The sequence below is a fragment of the Musca autumnalis genome, unplaced genomic scaffold (genome assembly GCF_047663935.1).
Source record: "Musca autumnalis isolate F117 unplaced genomic scaffold, ASM4766393v1 scaffold_1, whole genome shotgun sequence".
Classification (NCBI taxonomy): domain Eukaryota; kingdom Metazoa; phylum Arthropoda; class Insecta; order Diptera; family Muscidae; genus Musca; species Musca autumnalis.
Window position 1 is genome coordinate 58,087,173 of NW_027411644.1, and position 21,892 is coordinate 58,109,064.

General features: G+C 36.4%; 1 protein-coding gene across 1 annotated transcript in view; it reads left to right on the plus strand.

Moving 5' to 3' along the window:
- The window catches only part of TyrR (Tyramine receptor), a 273,095-nt gene that overhangs the window by 239,891 nt on the left and 11,312 nt on the right, over positions 1-21,892 (plus strand). The window contains exon 5 of the mRNA XM_073975404.1: positions 18,132-18,234. Coding sequence (XP_073831505.1) covers positions 18,132-18,234 — 103 coding nt within the window. The remainder of the gene's footprint in view (positions 1-18,131; positions 18,235-21,892) is intronic.

Genomic DNA, 21,892 nt, shown 5'->3' on the forward strand with positions numbered 1-21,892 from the left:
CTCATCGAATCAGCCACTTTCCTAGAATCAGCCACTTTCCTAGAACGATAATAGAGTGTTCGTCATGGCTGAAATAAGGGGATTTGCCACCGCCGAAAATTGTGATGTTCTGGTCAGGGATTGATCCGTAGACCTTCTGAGTGCAAGACGGACGTGCTTAGCACTGCTCCACGATGTTTCCTTTCGAGATTTTACGTGATCATCATTACTGCGAAAAATGTTTAACTTTGTGGGGGGTGGTATCCAAGGGGTTGGCCGATATGGCCCATCTTCAAACTTGATTAATATTTGGAACAAATATTACAACAACAAATTTTGAGCAGAATCGGTTGATCCGCTTGATCAGACAGACTGACGTTCATTGCTAATGCGACTCCATGCTGTCTGTAACGGATTGCATTCAAACATACTATGGGTCTAAAATCATTATTTCTATTAGCCCAAAGGCTGAGTGTATAAAACCCGACTTATAATTTTCATACCTGACACCACTATGTGGGGAGGGTATTATAAATTTGTAATAATGAAATAATGGTGGTAGACCTATACTTATATATACCAAAATGAATGTCTCGACGAGCTGAACCAATCTGGCTATGTGTGTTCGTCCGTCCCTCCGTTTGTCCATCTAAACATTGTAATCACGGTACAGCTCGCAATTTTGGTGGGATCGTCACCAAATTTTGAGAGTTGATGGGTGTCCTAGAGTGGAAAAATTCTATTGATTTTGTTGATGATGGGCCAGAATGGGCAAAAAACCCTATGTGGAGAAAAAGTCAACGTTTTATTCCAAAGCGAATATCTCCACTTTTTTAAGGGCTATACAAAAAGCAAAAACAAGCAAAGCCTGACAATGAAAATAGAAAATCCCAACTTTACAACGATGCAAAATAGATTGGCGTCAAACAACGAAGATATCGAAGTAGTTCGTAATACATCCCATTTTTCCATTTTTATACACTCCACTATAATACGGAGGGTATAATTAAATTTGTCATTCCATTTATAACACATCTTAATATAAAATTTCAAGTCGAAATAGCCATGTCCGTCTGTATGTTGAAATCAAGACACAGGTTGCAATATTTAAGATAGAGCATTATAATTGTGTATAGAAATTGATGTTACTTCTAGTATGATTGGTATAGAAACTGGGCTATATCGATCCTCGTTTTGATATAGCCGCCATAGAACGTTACCTACCGATTTTCGGTATTTTGAAGATTTTAGCTCATTATAACACCGAAATGGCTGAAATTCGGTAGTATGTCTTCGTTGGGGTTATAAAACTTTCCAACTGAGATTTGTCGGTATTGGTGCACGTTATCATATAGCTTCATAGAAAGGTACCTCCCGATTTTCGGTATTTTTAAGTTTGTGGCCTCAATATCAAACTAAAATGGCTGAAAATTTGTATTTAGTCTTTGTTGGGGGATACTGAGATTTCCACCTGTAACTTGTTGGTATAGATCCACGTCTTCATATAACTCCCATAGAACGATAACTCCCGATTTTGGGTATTTTCAAGCTGTTAGCCCAATATCCCACCGAAATGGCTGAAATTTGGTATTTAGTCTTCATTGGGGTAATAAACCTTTACACCTGAAATTTGTTGGTATGAGTCCACGTCTTCATGTGATCTCAATAGAACGGTACCTTCCGATTTTCGGTTCTTTGGAAGTTGTGGCCTCAATATCCCATCGAAATGACTGAAATTTTGTGATATGAAACTTCCGAAACGAAATTTTGGGGGATAATGGGGGAAGAAGTCTATTGACTTTGGTGATGTTCGGATCGTATGGACAAAAACTTATGTATAGAAAATTCAACGTTTTATTCATGTGGGAATATTTCCGCTTCTAGTAGAGGTATTCCAAAAGACACTGCAGACAATATTTTCTTCTTTCATTGACGGGCATTCCTTTTGAAATACCTCATACACTTAATTAATCAGTTTCAGACAATTTGGAATTGATTTAGCCATGTTCGTCCGTCTGTCTGTCTGGCTGGCTGCAGCGCACGATAACTCCCGAATGGTACAACCGATTCGGTCCAAAATTTGGCTTTCGTAATATTTTGTCGAAACTTAGTTTAAGTTCGAAGATGGGTTATATCAGTCCACACCTTCCTCTACGTCCGCCACAAAAGTTCGGAAAATTTGTGCGCACGATAACTCTTGAAAGGAGTAATTGATTTGGTCCATACTTTGTACATCGTGAAATTTCTACCAGACATAGATGAGGTTTCAATATGGACTTAATCCGTCCACTGCTTCGGGTACCCCGTACACAAAATTTCGGAAAGTGCAGTTTAAGACCTCCTCTCAAATAGTTTTGATTTTTGTTGTAACAACTTGTATTCGCTACCCCTATTACGACGGTATAAGTTTTTTCGGTGGCAAGTCCATGAAGTGAAAATGGACCAAAAGTTGAATAAACCCTCTATGGCACCATGTGTAGTGCTTGGAGCTCACGATAACTCTCAAATAGATAAACCGTTTCGGTACAAAATTTGACAGTCGTAATATTTTGCGAAAAATTAAAACAAGTTCTAAGATGGAACATATTGGTCCACTTCTTCGGGTACCTTCCCCACAAATGTTCAAAACTTTTCGATAAAATGGTGCGCATGATAACTGTTAAAGGCAGTAACCGATTTTGTCCATACTTTGCACATAGATTCGGTTAGAATATGGACTATATATGTCAACTGCTTCGGATACCTCCCACACAAAATTTCGGAAAAGTGCAGTTTGGGATCTCCTCTCGAATCGTTTTGATTTTTCTTTCAACATGTTGTGCTCAAAGCCGCTATTACGATGGTACGAGGGACACTAAAAATCCTAGGCAACACGCAGTGTCGCGAGGAGTCATTTGAATTTTTTTTTGGAAAGTTTGACAGTTTTTAGCCTTAGCGTACTCAGGACAGTTTGATATACGGTCATGTGTTGGGTTGTTTACAGTGGCTTGATTGAGACACCTCCAAAACATAGTCTTTGAAATCTTTTACATCATCTACTGGCAACGCAAATCGTTGATCACGCCTTTTATCTTGAAGTCCTGGAATCAGATGAAGTCATTGGATCCCCAGTCAGGGCTGTACGACGCATGACCCACCAATTCCAAGTTTTGTCCGGTCAAACAACCGCTGCTTTGAATCTATGTGTGAGAGCTCGCATTGTCATGATGTAGAACGATTCGTCTTCTCTTGTTCGCTTTTCGAATTCCGCAGGAGACTTCAGGCAAACAAATTGTAGTGTAATACTCAGAATTAAACTTCCTACATTTTCCAAGCCGTATAGTCGCCACACGGTCAGTTTTGCCGAAGAAACAGGCGACCATTTGCTTCGAAGGTATTCTTCCATGATGAACTCTTGTTGGATTTGGCTCGGTTTCGAAGACCCAAACAGTCAATTCCTGTCTTGTTTCGAGCACCTAAGCATAGATCCAAGATTCGTCTGTGACGAGCTTATAAATTTCGTTTGAAGCTCAGCGATTGTTTTTATTCACAATTTCTTTGCACCAATCCACAAGAGCTTTTTTTGAGCGATTGGCCAATTTTGCTGGATCTAGCGAGAAAAATCAATTTTTGCGGCCAGGTGTTCATGCAATATCAAATGTTAGTTGGTGGAAAAAATGCCCATGGATGCCTCTATCTCACTGTATATAACATGGCGATCCTGCAGTATCCTTTCACGAACGGCTTAATTGTTTCTGCCACAACGGCCGATTTTGTGCGACCCTCACGATCTTCGTTTTTTGCGAGTGTCGGACACGACTGGATTCATTAAACCAGTTTTTATACCCTCAGCATTTATGCTAACGAGGGTGTATATAAACTTTCATACGGGCAAAATGTGCCTCATAGAAATAATGGTTTTAGACCCCAAGTATGTTTGGACGAAATTTGTTTCAGACAATTTGGAGTCGATTTAGCAATGTCCGTCCTGTCTGTTTGTCTGGCTGGCTGGTGCGCACGATAACTCTCGAACGGATGAACCGATTTGGTACAAAATTTGGCTTTCGCAATATTTTGTCCAAACTTAGTTTAAGTTCGAAGATGGGTTATATCGGTCCACTCCTCCCGGTACCTCCCCCACAAAAGTTCGAAAATGTTGAAATCTTGAAAGGAGTAATTAATTTGGTCCATACTTTGTACGTGAAATTTCTACCAGACTTAGATCAATCGGTCCACACAAAAATTCGGAAAGTGTAGTTTAAGATAAACCGATTCGGTCCAAAATTTGACAGTTGTAATATTTTGCGAAAAATTAAAATAAGTTATAAGATGGACCACTTCTTCGGGTACCTCCCCCACAAAAGTTCAAAACTCTTCGATAAAATAGTGCGCTTGATAACTCTTACAGGCAGTAACCGATTTTATCCATACTTTGCACATAGATTCAGTTAGAACATGGACTATATATGTCAACTCCATCGGGTGCCTCCCACACAAAAATTTAGGAAAAGTGCAGTTTAGGACCTCCTCTCGAATTGTTTTGATTTTTCTTTGAACAAGTTATGCTCAAAGCCGCGTTTACGATGGTACAAGTTTTTTGAGCGGCAAGTCCATACTTCTTGAGAAAGCTGTAAAAAACCCCTATGGTCAGTATGTGTAGTGGTTGGTGGGCACGACAATTCTCCAACCGAATACTGCGTTGGTCCACACTTTGCATATCGTAATATTTCTTTGAATATTAGATGAAATTCGAAGGTGATGCTTATAGGTCCACCCCTTCCGGTATCTCCCCCACAAAAATTCGAAAATATTCGTTAAAACAGTACGCGCGATATATCGTAAACGGACCAACGGATTTGGTCCCAACACTGGATCTCCAAATTTTTTGTCCAAACTTAGTTTATGTTCAAAAGTGGGCCTTATTGGTCCACTCCTTGGGGTACCACCCACACAAATGTTAAACATTTTTATGCCGTTAAGGGTCTGTTCGATTATCCTTTGGAAATTATTACCGAAGGTACTCCTAGTAACCCTGTTTACAGCGATATTATGTTTTGGGGCAAGTACATCTTTCCTGATATAATGGTCCAAAAGCTCTAAATTATATGGTGAAAAACTGAAATGACAGGTGAGCGCGATATCTATCGAAAGGAGTGACTCCCAAAAAAGACCCACTTCCAAAATGGACTATGCCGGTAAATTCTTCTAGGTATCTCCCCCACACAACTTGTGAGCTTTAATCCAAATCTATATTTTTGTCGGTTCATATGGCCAACATTTTTTAATTCACACAGGGTCGTGGGTATATCTCTGTCGGCAAAGCAGACTAATAATTTTTTACGTGATTAATTTAAATTGTATCGTTTTGCACTGACGTAGCCATGGGCGGAAGGGTATTATAAGTTTGTTTTGCTAAAATTTCATGTAACACCGCAAAATATTCGTCGGAATTGTTCTTAATTTTTGTACATCGTATTACTTGTACTATTCACTAAGAAACGCAAAATTCGCAATTTCGAGCATCCAGTCCTGGATGAGGTGGCTCTGGAACTTTCTACGGAAGCAAAATACCTCGGCACTATTCTGGACCATCGCTTGACATGGAAAAGGAATATAGAGGAGCGAACGAAGAAAGGACTCATGGCACTCTACTACTGTAAAAACTCCATTGGGAAAAGCTGGCGATTGAGACCACAAATCATACACTGGCTGTATGTAACCGTGGTCCTGCCTATACTTACCTATGGGGGGGGGGTTGGTATGGTGGTAAGCTTTAGGGAACAAAACGTTACTCTCCAAACTATTAAGTGTACAAAGAACAGCGTCATTGCTGATTACCGGATAGATTAAAAGCACTCCTTAATCTGCTTTAAACGTCATCCTGGATTTCCAACCTTTAGATAACCTAATCCAGTTTCAGGCGGCGAGAACAGCTTTTAGACTCCGGAAGTCAGGATTTTGGCGTGGTTCACACACTTTGGTCACTCGAATGTCCTAAAACTAATTGATAGTCGACTTGAGTTAGGTGACAATGTTTGCGTAAGCGATTATGTCCCTACCTCTTTCAATTTTGACTCCTTAACCGTCATGTTCCCAAGCAGGGACGCATGGGCTGATACATATTTCCTCTGCACGATTTTGGTTTGCTGGGTGTGACCATATGTCGATAGTCAGGCGGCCCTCAAGGCTCTCAAGTCTTGGACCATAAATTCAAGAACTATTCTTGACTGCAGGAAAGCTCTGCAGGATATACACGATATCGTAAAGCTATGTTGGGTTCGGGTCACAGCAACATTACGGGAAAAGAGGTAGCAGATGAACTAGCTCGACTTACCAGTTGATGAAACCGTCCGGCCACCGATGTGCTACTACATCGGCAAACTTCGGGAGATCTTCAATGAGAGGGCACATCAAAGATGGCTATTGGAACCTGGTTGTAAAGTATCCAAGGCGATCTGGCCTGTGGTCTCTCGTCGATGAACGGCGTCCCTTCTCTCACTTGATAAGTTAGGGATGAAAATCGCGTTGGGACTTATAACAGGTCACTGTAGAGTGAGATCTCTAACCTCAAAATGGGATGAGAGTGGCATTGACTACTGTAGACTATTGGAAGATGCGGTGGAGATAGAAACTGTCGAACATCTGCTTTGTAGATGCCCCTTGTTGCAAACATGGAGATACCGAACACTGGGTAGATATGAGACAGACACTTTGACCTTCTTGTCTAACATTGATCTCATTGTTCTACTCATCATTGCCAAACATCTATCATGGCTTGGCAAGGGGCCTTAGCTATTAAATACTAATCAGACTTCTTCTATTTTCCAGTGCAATATCATCTATAACTCGGCATCAAACTTCTCATCTTAACATTTTCATCCTACCTGTACTTCACCATCATCTCTACCCTATCATCCTCATCTTACTATACCGCATCAATATCCTTCATCAACATCATCCATTCATCACTATCCAACATCTTTAATTCTGAAACTATAACCTACACAGGATGAACACTATGGACCAACGGTCTCCGAGTGAAGCAGTCACGTATACTACTAGATGGCTGCGCATCCTTAAACCTAACCTAACCATTATTTCTTAGAGACTTGGATTAAATCCGAATATGGACTACATTGGAACACTCCTTCGCCTGCCTCCCAAATAAATTTTGGAAAGAGTGCCGTTTAAGGACTCGCCTCGGATTGTTTCAATTTTTTTGTCTTTGTAGCTCTTCCATTCTTCTTGGGAAATTTGCCCAAAATTTAAAAACCATACGGAGGTTATAAGTATTGAGTTTACTTATTTTCTTTGTGTCCGAGGCTGAGGCACAGCTGACAGATACTTTTTAACTTGTTTTTTTAATAATATGCCCCGATTGGTCATTATAAAATACGGAAAATAATACCTTAAGTTTCCAGTAATGACGGCATATATATGTATGTATGTTCTATATCTCTGGTATGACAGGACTGCTAAAATATGTCGCTATCATATAAAAGAAATTCCTTGGAAAATAGTGCCCAGGTGTAGTCTCTCTCTACTTGTTTTATATGTTTTTGAGAGAGTCTTTCCCTGCTCCAAGAAATTTTTTGTGCAAAATTTTATATCAATCGGCCAATATATTTGATTAATTGGAGTTTTGATTAACTTTTAACATACATTTCTCATGTGTGATGCATATGACAGACGGTTAACGCCTACTCTATTAATATCATGATGTAGCAGGTGATGATGGTTGGCGATTGAGTGGAAGTGGCTATATATTCCCTTTCACTAATCCTCCTTATTGCCGACATAGTTTCATAATATGTTACTATTGTGTTAAACCAATTGCCTATACCATTCCTTCATTTTAGATTTTCTTCTCTATACTTTTGATTGTTTATTTAACATAACATTTAAAAAGTAATTTAAAAAAATGTCCGAAAGAAAAGAAAAGCAACCAATACCCAACATCATCAATTGTTCATAACACAAGAAAGAAACTGATTAAATATTTTATAGAAAAAAGAACAGGCCTTTTTTTCGCAGCCAACACAAATCCTGTTGAGAATTTTCCTTTTAAAAAAATAAAACCGACAATAACATAGCATAAGCCATAAAGATGTATGTATTTAAGATAAGAGTGAATGTGTTTGTGTTCGGCTTGTTTCCTTGGCCATTTAAGAAAATAAAATGCAACCCAAATAATTTCTATAGACCTGTTGTTGTTGTCGTTCTTCTTCTTCTTGTTAAACATCATAAAATTCGAAACCCCTTGGGTAACATTTACCTAGAGGATTATGTGGAAGAGAAGTCATTTTTTAAAAGTATTTTTTACGATTTTGTTTACATGGAGAGGTTCAACAAAGTGAAATTCCCCGATTGAGGATTTCAATCTCTATTACAAAAGAATTTCTAAGCAGACTTTGTGTCTTTTAAGAAGAAGTCACAAAACGAAAAGAAACAGACGTAAATTTTTATCATTCCAAAGTCCCTTTTTAGTGGGTTTCTTACTTTCTCCTTTTCTGTTTATCTCAAAAGGAATATTTTAAACATTTACTTGTGTAAATTCTTGAAGAATTATGTTTGTCCTACGCCTACGACTAAAACAACGTAGTGCCACTAGCTATGCCATAACTTATTTTCCATGAAAAACGCCTTTCGCTGCTGGAATAGCTGCTGGCAATTGGGACGGGAAGAAACACAAGCTAAAATTAAATTCCAAAACTTAAACAAAGTTATTTTCCGTCGTAGGGAAGAATGATCTCTGTTGTTTATCTAATAAAATTCATTAAAGTTTACTTTATTGACTTGTAATCAAATACCGTTTTCATTTGCTCTTCTTTTTTCGTGCCAATCTGTGAAGTCCTATTAAAAGATTTCATCATCATGAATCTTTTGTGTTTAAATTAGGAGGAGAACACAAAAGTTCCTTTGCAAACTACAAATTTCATTGGAATCGTGAATTAAATACAGAATTATGTCCGAGTATCTTCACAAAGTACCCACGTACCACTCCCTAATTCTTCCTAGGTTCGAACAGGATTCGTTACTTAGAAATTAAACTTTGAGAAAACTTTAAAATGTTTAACAATAGAAATCAAATTTTTGTTGTTCACAATTTTGTGCTGAATATTAATCGGATGGAAGAGGATTTACATAGGGACTAAAGACGAGTTGAAAGGATAGGAGGGTGGAGAACACATAATATGATGGCTAAGCTTATAAATAACGTGAAAGTTGTACTTAACCCCCACTGCAAAACACCATTAGATTGTTATACTACGCTCCGGCTAGGAATTGTTAGAAGTATTTAATTTAGTTTCTGTTATCTTGGTCTTGGTCTGGAGGAGCTGATGGCCTACCAGCCGAGCTGTTAAAAACCGAAGGCAATATGCTGATAATGTGTATGCATCAGTTAGTTATCTCCATCTGGACGATTGGAACCTGAGCATCCTGTGTCCCGTCCATAAGAAAGGATATAAGACTTTATGCTCCAACTATAGGAGCATAAGTCTTCACCCTATCGCCTACAAGATTGTGTCAGGGATATTGCGCGAACGACTAAAGCCCATGGTCAACGAAATAATTGGACCATACCAATGCGGCTTTAGACCTATCAAGACCACCATTGACCAGATATGTACCCTGCGGCAAATCCTGGAGAAGGCCCAAGAGATGCAGATCGACACCTACCACCTTTTTGTCGATTATTAAGCAGCCTTCGACAGCCCGCTACGTTCAAAGGTATTCCAAGCCATGTCTGAATTTGGCATCCCCGCAAAGCTCCTTCGGCTTTGTAAAATGACTGTAACTGACACAAGATCTTCATTTAAAATAGGAAAGAACCTCTCCGAAGAGTTTTGTACCAAAAGAGGTTTCAGGCAAGGAGACAGCCTTTCGTGTGAGGTAAACGTCAAAAGAAGTGGCACAATCTACACCAATAGCCACATGTTACTTGCTTATGCTGATAATATAGACATCATGGGACGATCAGTAAAAGAAGTGACCGATACGTTTATGAAGGTCGAAGGAGAATCTGCTAAAGTGGGTCTGGCAGTAAACGACGAGAAGACAAAGTTGATGGTGTCGACGCGCAATGCGTCCATTGAGATCGCGCCAACTGTTGAAGTTGGTTCCTATAATTTTGAGGTAGTAAAAGACTTCGTATACCTCGGCACCGCCATAAACAGAACAAACGACATCAGTTGTGAAATAAAAAGAAGAATTGTATTGGCCAACAGATGCTACTTTGGCTTAAGTAAGCACTTAAAAACAAAGCCAAAACTCGTCAAATAAAAATAACGCTTTACAAAACACTGATACTACCCGTGCAGATGTATAGTTCCGAAGCCTGGGTACTTGCGCAAGCAGATAAGGCAGTGCTTGGCGTGTTTGAGAGAAAATTTCTTCGAAAGACCTACGGACCAATCTGCGTTGACGGTGAATATCGACGCCGTATGAACCACGAGCTGTATCTGCTATACAACGACATCAATATAGTTAAACGTATCGAGATGCAGCGATTGCGTTGGCTAGGACATATAATAAGAATGAGCGACGATGAACCCGCTAAAAAGGCGTATAAATTCGAGCCACATGGCGGTGCACGCAGAATTGGCAGGCCAAAGAATAGATGGCGCAAACAATTGGATGAAGAGATAACAAGGCGCGGTATTCCAGAAAGCGAAGCCCTAAACAGAGAAAATTGGAGATCTTTTCTTAGTTTAGTCTATGCCAGCTAAGTAAGTAAGTCTTGGTCTGGATTGGATTTTGATTAGTAACAACCACTGTAAATGGTGGTAATGTGAAAGGTTTAGCTCGTCCCAGCTGAACCTAAAGCCTGAAAATATAAAAAAATATAACGTGGGCCGATATATTCCATATTACAACTTGACCATCGGGCAAGAAAAAATACGCTTTTTACACCCTAAGCCTTTGGGCTAAATGTGCCTCATCGAAATAATGAGCTTAGACCCCAAGTATGTTTGGATGAAATCTTTTTCAGACAATTTGAAGGCGATTGAGTAATGTCCGTCCGTTCGTCTGTATGTCTGGTTGGCTGGTGCACACGATAACTCTCATCCGTAATACCAGTAGAGGGCCCGGTAGAATAGGCTATTGAAAAAATGGTCAGCAAGAAAATATTAAAGTACATTCTGAGAAATGGACCAATAAACGAGGACCTATTTGTGTACCACTTGGGCCCGCACGCGAACTCGGCCGCACTCGAGGAAGTGGTCAGCAGTGTCACAGCTTCTTGGAAAGGTGGCAAATTAAAGCTAGTGAGGAAGGATGAAATACCTCACCTGACTAAAGCGGCGGTATACGTCAAAGGGTTTGGATGCAAGTTCGAGACTGTGCGTATGATCAAGGTCTTTGGTAGGCAGAATGAGACCTTGGAAGTGAAAAGGTGGGAAGTCTTCCACAAGGAGGAGAAAGAGGATGGCACTCTTCTTGTGGTAGGTATTGACGACCTCTCACTGGACAGCTTATCAAAGTCAAAGGGCAAGGCGTATTACATTATTATTACATCTGTAATGCCGTCACGTTTTAAATCGGAAGGGCAAGGGTTGGAGAGGAAGAAGATGCCCACCAAACTAGCCAGGTGGATGAGCCACCGAACAACACACAGAAGGGTTTCGAAGTCATCAGCGACTCTCAAAAAGCCCGCTTATTGGATGACTTATGATTGAGGTCATCCAGATTAACCTCCAGCGAAGTGAAGCGGCAACTCAAGCCCTGATGGAGAAAATAAATAAAGGTAATATACATATTGGGTTAGTCCAGGAACCTTAGACCGTAAAGAACAAGGTCTCTGGACTGAACCATATAAATTATCAACTTTTCTACGCTAATACAGGTACTCGACCGAGAACCTTCGAAATGAAGATGTATACACTAGCTGTATGCATTGACATCGAAAGTGCTCTCAACAACGTCAGCTCCAATACACTGATCCTTAGACGAGTTTCAGGTAGACCAGGCCTTGAGGTCCTGGATAAAGCACGCTATATGACGTAACAAAAAGAGAAAAGGTTGGTCTTCAGTGGGCCACTACCATAAATAGCCTATTAAGGACATTAACCGACGAAGGATTTGAACCCGTCTGCTATGCAGACGATGTTATAATACTTGTTAGGGGAAAGAATCCAAATCTGCTTTGTAGGAGGCCCGAAACGGCTCTAACAATAGTATAAAACTGGGCTAGACCAAGAGGTCTAAGCGTTAACCCAGAAAAATCAGAACTATGTCGTTTCCCTAAGAAAACGAAAATAGGAGCTAATAAAGATGTTGGTCAACTTGCAGGAGAGCTATAGGCTCTAAATGGGGTTTCAATCCTAGAACGATACACTGGTTATACAGAAGCGTAATAAGACCAATTCTAACCTACGCATATGTAGTATGGTGGACAGCTACGGACAAAAAATGTAATGTGATAACATTACAAAAAGTCCAAAGAATGTACTGCTTAAGTATTAGTGGGGCAATGAGGACTACACCAGAGCTTTAGAGACAAATTTGTTTGTACACCCAATAGAAATTCAGGTAAGGTATGAAGCAGCCATTGCAGCTATAAGACTTAAGTCGATGGGCTAGTGGATCGGAAGAGACCATCAAGAATACCACCAAAAGATTTTAAGGGTCACTACGCGTGAGTCAAGAGATCATATTGTATCAGACCGTATACCTGAAACAAATGAATTGGCTTTGTGTGAAGTCTTAATACCGGACAGAAACTTGTGGATCGATGGAACCCAGGCACAGGTGGAAGCTGTGGTTTTACAGACAGGGCTGTGCTAGGGGGGCGATTGGTCTTTTTAACGAAGGTACAAAATCATTGTTATTTTATTTGAGCTCGATCGGAGTGAGCTGTGGACAAAACGCACACGAATATGCAAAAAAAAAATCGACCATGCACGAATTGCACTGGCAGAGAGACGTGCGGCCGAGTGCACTCGTGAAGGAAGAATGTTGCGAAGGCAACACCAAATTTCCATTCCATTGCATCGTCGGCGGAAGAGCTCATGTATGGACCAGGAATAGATGACTCTTTGTAATTTTACCAAAAATAAATTTTTTATTCGTGCAAACCGAAATAAAAACTTAAAACGCGATTTTCTCGAAATGCCATTTTTTGAAGTCGGTGCCAACGTTAGCTCGAAAACGGATAGACTGATCTTCGTATATTTTGGTGAGCTTAATTAAATACGTTAAAAGCGAGACAGATGTTTTTTTTTTTAATTTTTTGCCGATTTTTGGGCACAAATCGGTCCAATTTTTTCGTTAAAATCGAAATTTTGGTTTTTACAGGTCACCTTTTTTTTGTTAAAATAGATTTTTGAACATTCTGTCTTGCTTAAAGACAACATTATTAGGTTCCTAAAACGCGCACCAAGATCGGCCCATTCGTTTTCGAGCAAGCGTTGGCACCGCAAAACAAAAAATGGGTTTCGCAGGTATCCATTCACCACAAAACTGTGCAATATTTTTCAGATGCTTTGTATGGTGATACATTTATTATGGCTTGTTTGAATATCGAGTTGGCGATTTTTGATGCGTAAACTTTATCTGTCGATGCCACTGTGCGATTGCTTTTAAGGGGGTTAGGTCGATTTCAGTTATCCATCTATACTTATAAAAGAGTTCAGTAATGATGACTCACTGACTCACTGATTCACTGACTCACTGACTCACTGACTGACTGACTGACTGATAATCAACGCCCAGACTAAACGGCTAAAGCTAGAATCTTGAAATTTTGGGTGAGGGTCACTCTTGGTCCGAAGGTGTCAGATAAGGCTGGATTTTTGGAAATTCGAACTAGAACTGTACTAAAAGTACTAAAAGGTACTAAATATGGTACCCTTTGTATTAGGCAAACGCGAAGAGCTAGAATTCTGAAATTTGGAATGAGGTTCACTGATGGTGAGTTAGAAAGGTGTACCAAATGGTTTTTGGAAATTCGAACTATAAGTGTACGAAAAGTACTAAAAGTTACTAAATTTAGTACTATTTGGTATTACGTGAACGGATAGAGCTAAAATCTTGAAATTTGGAATGCAAATCAAGGTTAGAAAGATGAGTTGATACAAGGAGGTGGTTTTGAAAATGTGCACTCATGTGTACGAATAGTACTAAATGGTACTAAATTTGGTACAATTAGAATTAGGGCGAACCGATAAAGTTGGAATTCTGAAATTTGTGAATTACTATTACTGTTGGAGTGTAGGTTAGAGATATGGAGATAGTTTTCGAAGTTCGTACATATGGGTACGAAAGGTACTAAATAGTACCAAATAAGGTGCAATTTGGATTTGGGGGAACGGATGCAGATGGAATCCTGAAATTTAGAATTAGGATTACTGTCGGGGTGTAGGATAGAAGTATTTTGGAAATTCGTACTTTTGGGTACGAAAAGTACTAAATGGTACCAAATTTGGTACAATATGAATTTAAGTGATCGGATAGAGCTGGAATAGTGAAATTTGGAATTAAGATTACTATTGGAGTGTGGGATTGGGATACTTTTGGATATTCGTACTTATGGCAACGAAAAATATTAAATGGTACCAAATTTTGTACAGTTTGGATTTGGGTGATCAGATACATTTGGAATCCTGAAATTCGAAAGTAAGATTACTTTTGGAGTGTTGGATAGAAGTAGGTTTGGAAATTCGGACCTATGGGAACAAAAAGTACTAAATGGTACTAAATTTGGTACAATTTGGAATACGGTGATCTGATGCAGCTGTAATTCTGAAATTTGGAATTCAGATTACTGTTCGCGTGTAGGATTGAGGTAGTTGTGGATATTGGTACACTTGGGTACGAATAGCACTAAATAGTACCAAATTTGGTACAATTTGGATTTGGGTGAACGGATATAGCTGAAATTCCGAGATTTGGAATAAGGAGTACTATTGGAGTGTGGATAGATAAAGTTTTGGAAATTTTTAGTTATGGGTAGGAAAAGTACTAAATAGTACTAAATTTGGTACAATTTAGATTTCAATGATGGGATACATTTGGAATTGTGCAATTGGGAATTAAAATTGTTGTTGGAGTGTTGATAACGGTAGGTTTGGAAATTCGTACTTTGGATACGAATAGTACTAAATGGTACCAAATTTGGATTTGAGTTATCGGATGTATCTGGAATTCTGAAATTCGGAATTAAGCTTATTGTTTGAACATAGCACTGAGGTAGTTTTGAAAATTTGTACTTATGTGTACGAAAAGTACTAAATGGTACCAAATCTGGTACAATTTGGATTTGGGTGAACGGTGAACTGGAATCCAGAGATTCGGAATAAGGATTACTGTTGGTGTGTAGGATTGATGAAGTTTTTGAAATTTTTAGTTTTATGGGTACGAAAAGTACTAAATGGTACCAAATTTTAATTTATGTGATCGGATACATTTGGAATCCTGAAATTCGGAATTACGATTACTGATGGAGTGTTGAAAGAGGAAGGTTTGGAAGTACGTACTTTGGATACGAAAAGTACTAAATGGTATCAAATTTGGTACAATTTGGATTACTGTGATCGGATGCAGCTGTAATCCTGAAATTTGGAATTAAGATTACTGTTGGCGTGTAGGATTGAGGTAGTTGTAGAAATTCGTACTCATGGGTACGAAAGTACTAAATGGTACCAAATTTGGTACAGTTTGCATTTGGGTGAACGGATATAGCTGGAAACCCGAGATTTGGAATAAGGAGTACTGTTTGAGTGTAGGATTGATAAAGTTTTGGAAATTTGTAGTTATGGGTAGGAAAAAACTAAATAGTACTAAATTTGGTACAATTTGGATTTCAGTGATAGGATACATTTGGAATCGTGAAATTCGGAATTAAAATTGATGTTGAAGTGTTGATAGAGGTAGGTTTAGAAATTCGTACTATGGATACGAATAGTACTAAATGGAACCAAATTTGGATTTGAGTTATCGTTTGAACATAGCACTGAGGTAGTTTTGAAAATTTGTACTTATGGGTACGAAAAGTACTAAATGGTACTAAATTTGGTACAATTTGGATTTTGGTGATCTGATGTAGCTGCCATCCCCAATTTTGAATTTAAAATACCTGTTGAATTGTAGGATTGATAAAATTTTGGAAATTTTTAGTTATGTGTAGGAAAAGTACTAAATTGTACTAAATTTGGTACAATTTGGATTTGAGCGAACGGATGGAGTTGGAATCAAGAAATTTGGAATTAAGATTATTGTTGGAGTGTAGGATTGAGATATAGAAGTAGTTTTTGAAATTCGTACTTATGAGTGCGAAAAGTACTAAATTTGGTACAATTTGGATTTGAGCGAACGGGTAGAACTGGAATCAAGAAATTTGGAATTAATATTACTGTTGGAGTGTAGGATTGAGATATGCTACATCTTGGATTTGAGCGAACGGTTAGAGCTGGAATCTTGAATTTTGGAGTTAATATTACTGTTGGGGTTAGTTTTGGAAATGCGTACTTAGTTTTAGAAATGCGTACTTATGCTTACAAAAAGTACTACATTTTGTACAATTAGGATTTAGGTGAAATTATAGCGCTCGAATCCTAAAATGTGGAATTAGGTACACTTAGGGGTACGAAATGGTACCATGTATGGTACAATTTTGTATTGGATGAACGGATAGATCTGGATTCGTGAGATTTGAAATTAAGATTATTGTTATCATTTGCTTATAACGTCCGATTTAAGAAATATGTGCCATAAAATACGTAAAAAGTTGTAAATGGCACAGGATTTGGTACAATTTGTTATTGTGTAATGGGAATTTTGTAAAGTACTAAATAGTTCTATAATTGGGGGAACAGATAGAGCTAGAAATGAGGATGGCGGTTGTTGGGTTAGGCCGTATTTGCGCTGAGAACCTCAATTAAAATATCTCAAAAAATGTGGATTGCTCTTGATGTGTAGGCGTGACAAAAATCGAACTAAAGTGGTACGTATTAGTACACAAAATGTTTCCACCATTTTATATTATATATTGTTCATTTGTTTTATATATTTAACGCATACGAAGTAGCGGGCACTTTGCTATATACATATATTCCTGATATTTCTCTGAGGGTTCCATAGACTACCTTTTAATTACCTATAAAAACTGCCTTACCATATCTTCATTGTTTCCTCGCACATTTTATTGTATTATTGTTTATTGAGAATCTATTCCAATTAACTTCATAAATTGTTTCGTAGTTCGTAGGCGTTGTCCTAGCATTCATATTTTAACCTTCCACGAAAATAGAATATTATTTATGGTGTAATGTAATTCAGAACAATCTCAGTTTTGTTGTTTTAAAATTTAAGAACAGCAACATAATTTTTTTTGCATAAAAGCAAAAAAGCAACTTTTTTCCATTTTTATATAGAAAAGTATAAAAAAATCTGATTTTTTTGGTTAAGGGTTCGTGGCAAAATCAGAACATGAAATCTTCTCTGCCTTTCTGGAAACACAATTTAAAAAAATGATGTTTTAAATTAAAAATTGATATTAAGCTAAAATTCTTTGCAAAATAGTTAACAAAACTGACAAAGTGAATGCAACATACAATTTTATTGTCACCAAAGCTGAATTTTGTATGAGTCTATGGCTGCTTTCAGAAATTATGTATTACCGGGTATCTTTCAGTTACAACTTTTTTATGTGGTATTTTATTGCGAGAGATATTTAATATTTATTTAAAGACTTTGCTTCATAGCCCCAAAATATATGTAGACACATGCCTACCTTTGAATAATAACGATGAAGAAGTGTGTGTTATTAATGTTATTATTATGATGATTATTATTATGATTTATGTACTTGTGAATCTGGGGGCAAGTGGGAGGAGGTGTTTCTTCTTTGCTCTGGAAAAAACTCATTATTTTGTTGTTTTTTGTATTTTTTTAGCAATTCATGAGGAAATGTCAAGAATTTCCATAGAGTCCGTGACGTTACATAATTTGTTATCAAAATTTCTTATGTTCACAACCTCATTCAGGCGTGTCATAACTTTTTTTTTGTTGAATATTATATTTTGGTTGTGTGTGATATTCTTGAATGTATGTGTTTCCATATAATTTCTTTCATTTTCCGTTAATATGTTTTATGCTAGTAATAAAATTCTATAACATGTTTTTTTCTTCTTCTTCTCCCTCTCTCTTCTCGTTTCTTTTATTTATTTAAGGTTCATGGAAACTTGGTTGGATATTGTGTGATATTTGGATATCATTGGACGTCCTACTGTGTACAGCATCTATTTTAAGTTTGTGTGCCATAAGTGTGGATCGGTAAGTATGAAATAAGTTGTTATATGTGACTTAATTAAGTTATGGTTATTAAGAAGTTTTTATCGTGACTAGACAACCAATAAAGGTGGCACCTTTGGCCCAAAATCGTGAGGTAAAAATGTTTTTCAAAGACTATCCCAATAAAAAGGGGTTTTAAGAAAAATTTGCAAAGGATCAACAGACCAATAAAAGTGGATTTTTAATGTAATTTTTCTTAAAATATTTTTTCTAACAGACCAGTAAACGTGGATTTTTAAAATAAACTTTTTCAAGGACCATCAGACCTATAAACATGAATTTTAAAGTAAATTTTTTCAAGGACCATTAGACCAATAAACCTGGATTTTTAAAGTAAATTTTTTCAAGGACCATCAGACCAATAAACGGGGATTTTTAAAGTAAATTTGTTCAAGAACCAACAGACCAATAAACGTGGATTTTTAAAGTAAATTTTTTCAAGGATCATTAGACCAATAAACGTGGATTTTTAAAGTAAATTTTTTCAAGGACCATTAGACCAATAAACGTGAATTTTTAAAGTAATTTTTTTCAGCGACCATTAGACTAATAAACGTGAATTTTTAAAGTAATTTTTTTCAGGGACCATTAGACCAATAAACGTGGATTTTTAAAGTAAATTTTTTCAAGGACCATTAGACCAATAAACGTGGATTTTTAAAGTAAATTTTTTCAAGGACCATTAGACCAATAAACTTGGATTTTTAAAGTAAATTTTTTCAAGGATCATTAGACCAATAAACGTAAATTTTTAAAGTAAATTTTTTCAAGGACCATTAGACCAATAAACGTGGATTTTTAAAGTCAATTTTTTCAAGGACCATTAGACCAATAAACGTGGATTTTTAAAGTAAATTTTTTCAAGGACCATTAGACCAATAAACGTGGATTTTTAAAGTAAATTTTTTCAAGGACCATTAGACCAATAAACGTGGATTTTTAAAGTAAATTTTTTCAAGGACCATTAGACCAATAAACGTGGATTTTTAAAGTAAATTTTTTCAAGGACCATTAGACCAATAAACGTGGATTTTTAAAGTAAATTTTTTCAAGGACCATTAGACCAATAAACGTGGATTTTTAAAGTAAATTTTTTCAAGGACCATTAGACCAATAAACGTGGATTTTTAAAGTAAATTTTTTCAAGGACCATTAGACCAATAAACGTGGATTTTTAAAGTAAATTTTTTCAAGGACCATTAGACCAATAAACGTGGATTTTTAAAGTAAATTTTTTCAAGGACCATTAGACCCATAAACGTGGAATTTTAAAGTAAATTTTTTCAAGGACCATTAGACCAATAAACGTGGATTTTTAAAGTAAATTTTTTCAAGGACCATTAGACCAATAAACGTGGATTTTTAAAGTAAATTTTTTCAAGGACCATTAGACCAATAAACGTGGATTTTTAAAGTAAATTTTTTCAAGGACCATTAGACCAATAAACGTGGATTTTTAAAGTAAATTTTTTCAAGGACCATTAGACCAATAATCGTGGATTTTTAAAGTAAATTTTTTCAAGGACCATTAGACCAATAATCGTGGATTTTTAAAGTAAATTTTTTTCAAGGACCATTAGACCAAAAAACGTGGATTTTTAAAGTAAATTTTTTCAAGGACCATTAGACCAATAAACGTGGATTTTTAAAGTACATTTTTTCAAGGACCATTAGACCAATAAACGTGGATTTTTAAAGTACATTTTTTCAAGGACCATTAGACCAATAAACGTGGATTTTTAAAGTAAATTTTTTCAAGGACCATTAGACCAATAAACGTGGATTTTTTAAGTACATTTTTTCAAGGACCATTAGACCAATAAACTTGAATTTTTAAAGTAAATTTTTTCGAGGACCATTAGACCAATAAACGTGGATTTTTAAAGTAAATTTTTTCAAGGACCATTAGACCAATAAACGTGGATTTTTAAAGTAAATTTTTACAAGGACCATTAGACCAATAAACGTGGATTTTTAAAGTAAATTTTTTCAACGACCATTAGACCAATAAACGTGGATTTTTAAAGTAAAATTTTCAAGGACCATTAGACCAATAAACGTGGATTTTTAAAGTACATTTTTTCAAGGACCATTAGACCAATAAACGTGGATTTTTAAAGTACATTTTTTCAAGGACCATTAGACCAATAAACGTGGATTTTTAAAGTACATTTTTTCAAAGACCATTAGACCAATAAACGTGGATTTTTAGAGTACATTTTTTCAAGGACCATTAGACCAATATACGTGGATTTTTAAAGTACATTTTTTCAAGGACCATTAGACCAATAAACGTGGATTTTTAAAGTACATTTTTTCAAAGACCATTAGACCAATAAACGTGGATTTTTAGAGTACATTTTTTCAAGGACCATTAGACCAATATACGTGGATTTTTAAAGTAATTTTTTTCAAGGACCATTAGACCAATAAACGTGGATTTTTAAAGTAAATTTTTTCAAGGACCATTAGACCAATAAACGTGGATTTTTAAAGTAAATTTTTTCAAGGACCATTAGACCAATAAACGTGGATTTTTAAAGTAAATTTTTTCAAGGACCATTAGACCAATAAACGTGGATTTTTAAAGTACATTTTTTCAAGGACCATTAGACCAATAAACGTGGATTTTTAAAGTACATTTTTTCAAGGACCATTAGACCAATAAACGTGGATTTTTAAAGTACATTTTTTCAAGGACCATTAGACCAATAAACGTGGATTTTTAAAGTACATTTTTTCAAAGACCATTAGACCAATAAACGTGGATTTTTAGAGTAAATTTTTTCAAGGACCATTAGACCAATATACGTGGATTTTTAAAGTAAATTTTTTCAAGGACCATTAGACCAATAAACGTGGATTTTTAAAGTAAATTTTTTCAAGGACCATTAGACCAATATACGTGGATTTTTAAAGTAAATTTTTTCAAGGACCATTAGACCAATAAACGTGGATTTTTAAAGTAAATTTTTTCAAGGACCATTAGACCAATATACGTGGATTTTTAAAGTAAATTTTTTCAAGGACCATTAGACCAATAAACGTGGATTTTTAAAGTAAATTTTTTCAAGGACCATTAGACCAATAAACGTGGATTTTTAAAGTAAATTTTTTCAAGGACCATTAGACCAATAAACGTGGATTTTTAAAGTAAATTTTTTCAAGGACCATTAGACCAATAAACGTGGATTTTTAAAGTAAATTTTTTCAAGGACCATTAGACCAATAAACGTGGATTTTTAAAGTAAATTTTTTCAAGGACCATTAGACCAATAAACGTGGATTTTTAAAGTAAATTTTTTCAACGACCATTAGACCAATAAAAAACGTGGATTTTTAAAGTAAATTTTTTCAACGACCATTAGACCAATAAAAAACGTGGATTTTTAAAGTAAATTTTTTCAACGACCATTAGACCAATAAACGTGGATTTTTAAAGTAAATTTTTTCAACGACCATTAGACCAATAAACGTGGATTTTTAAAGTAAATTTTTTCAACGACCATTAGACCAATAAACGTGGATTTTTAAAGTAAATTTTTTCAACGACCATTAGACCAATAAACGTGGATTTTTAAAGTACATTTTTTCAAGGACCATTAGACCAATAAACGTGGATTTTTAAAGTACATTTTTT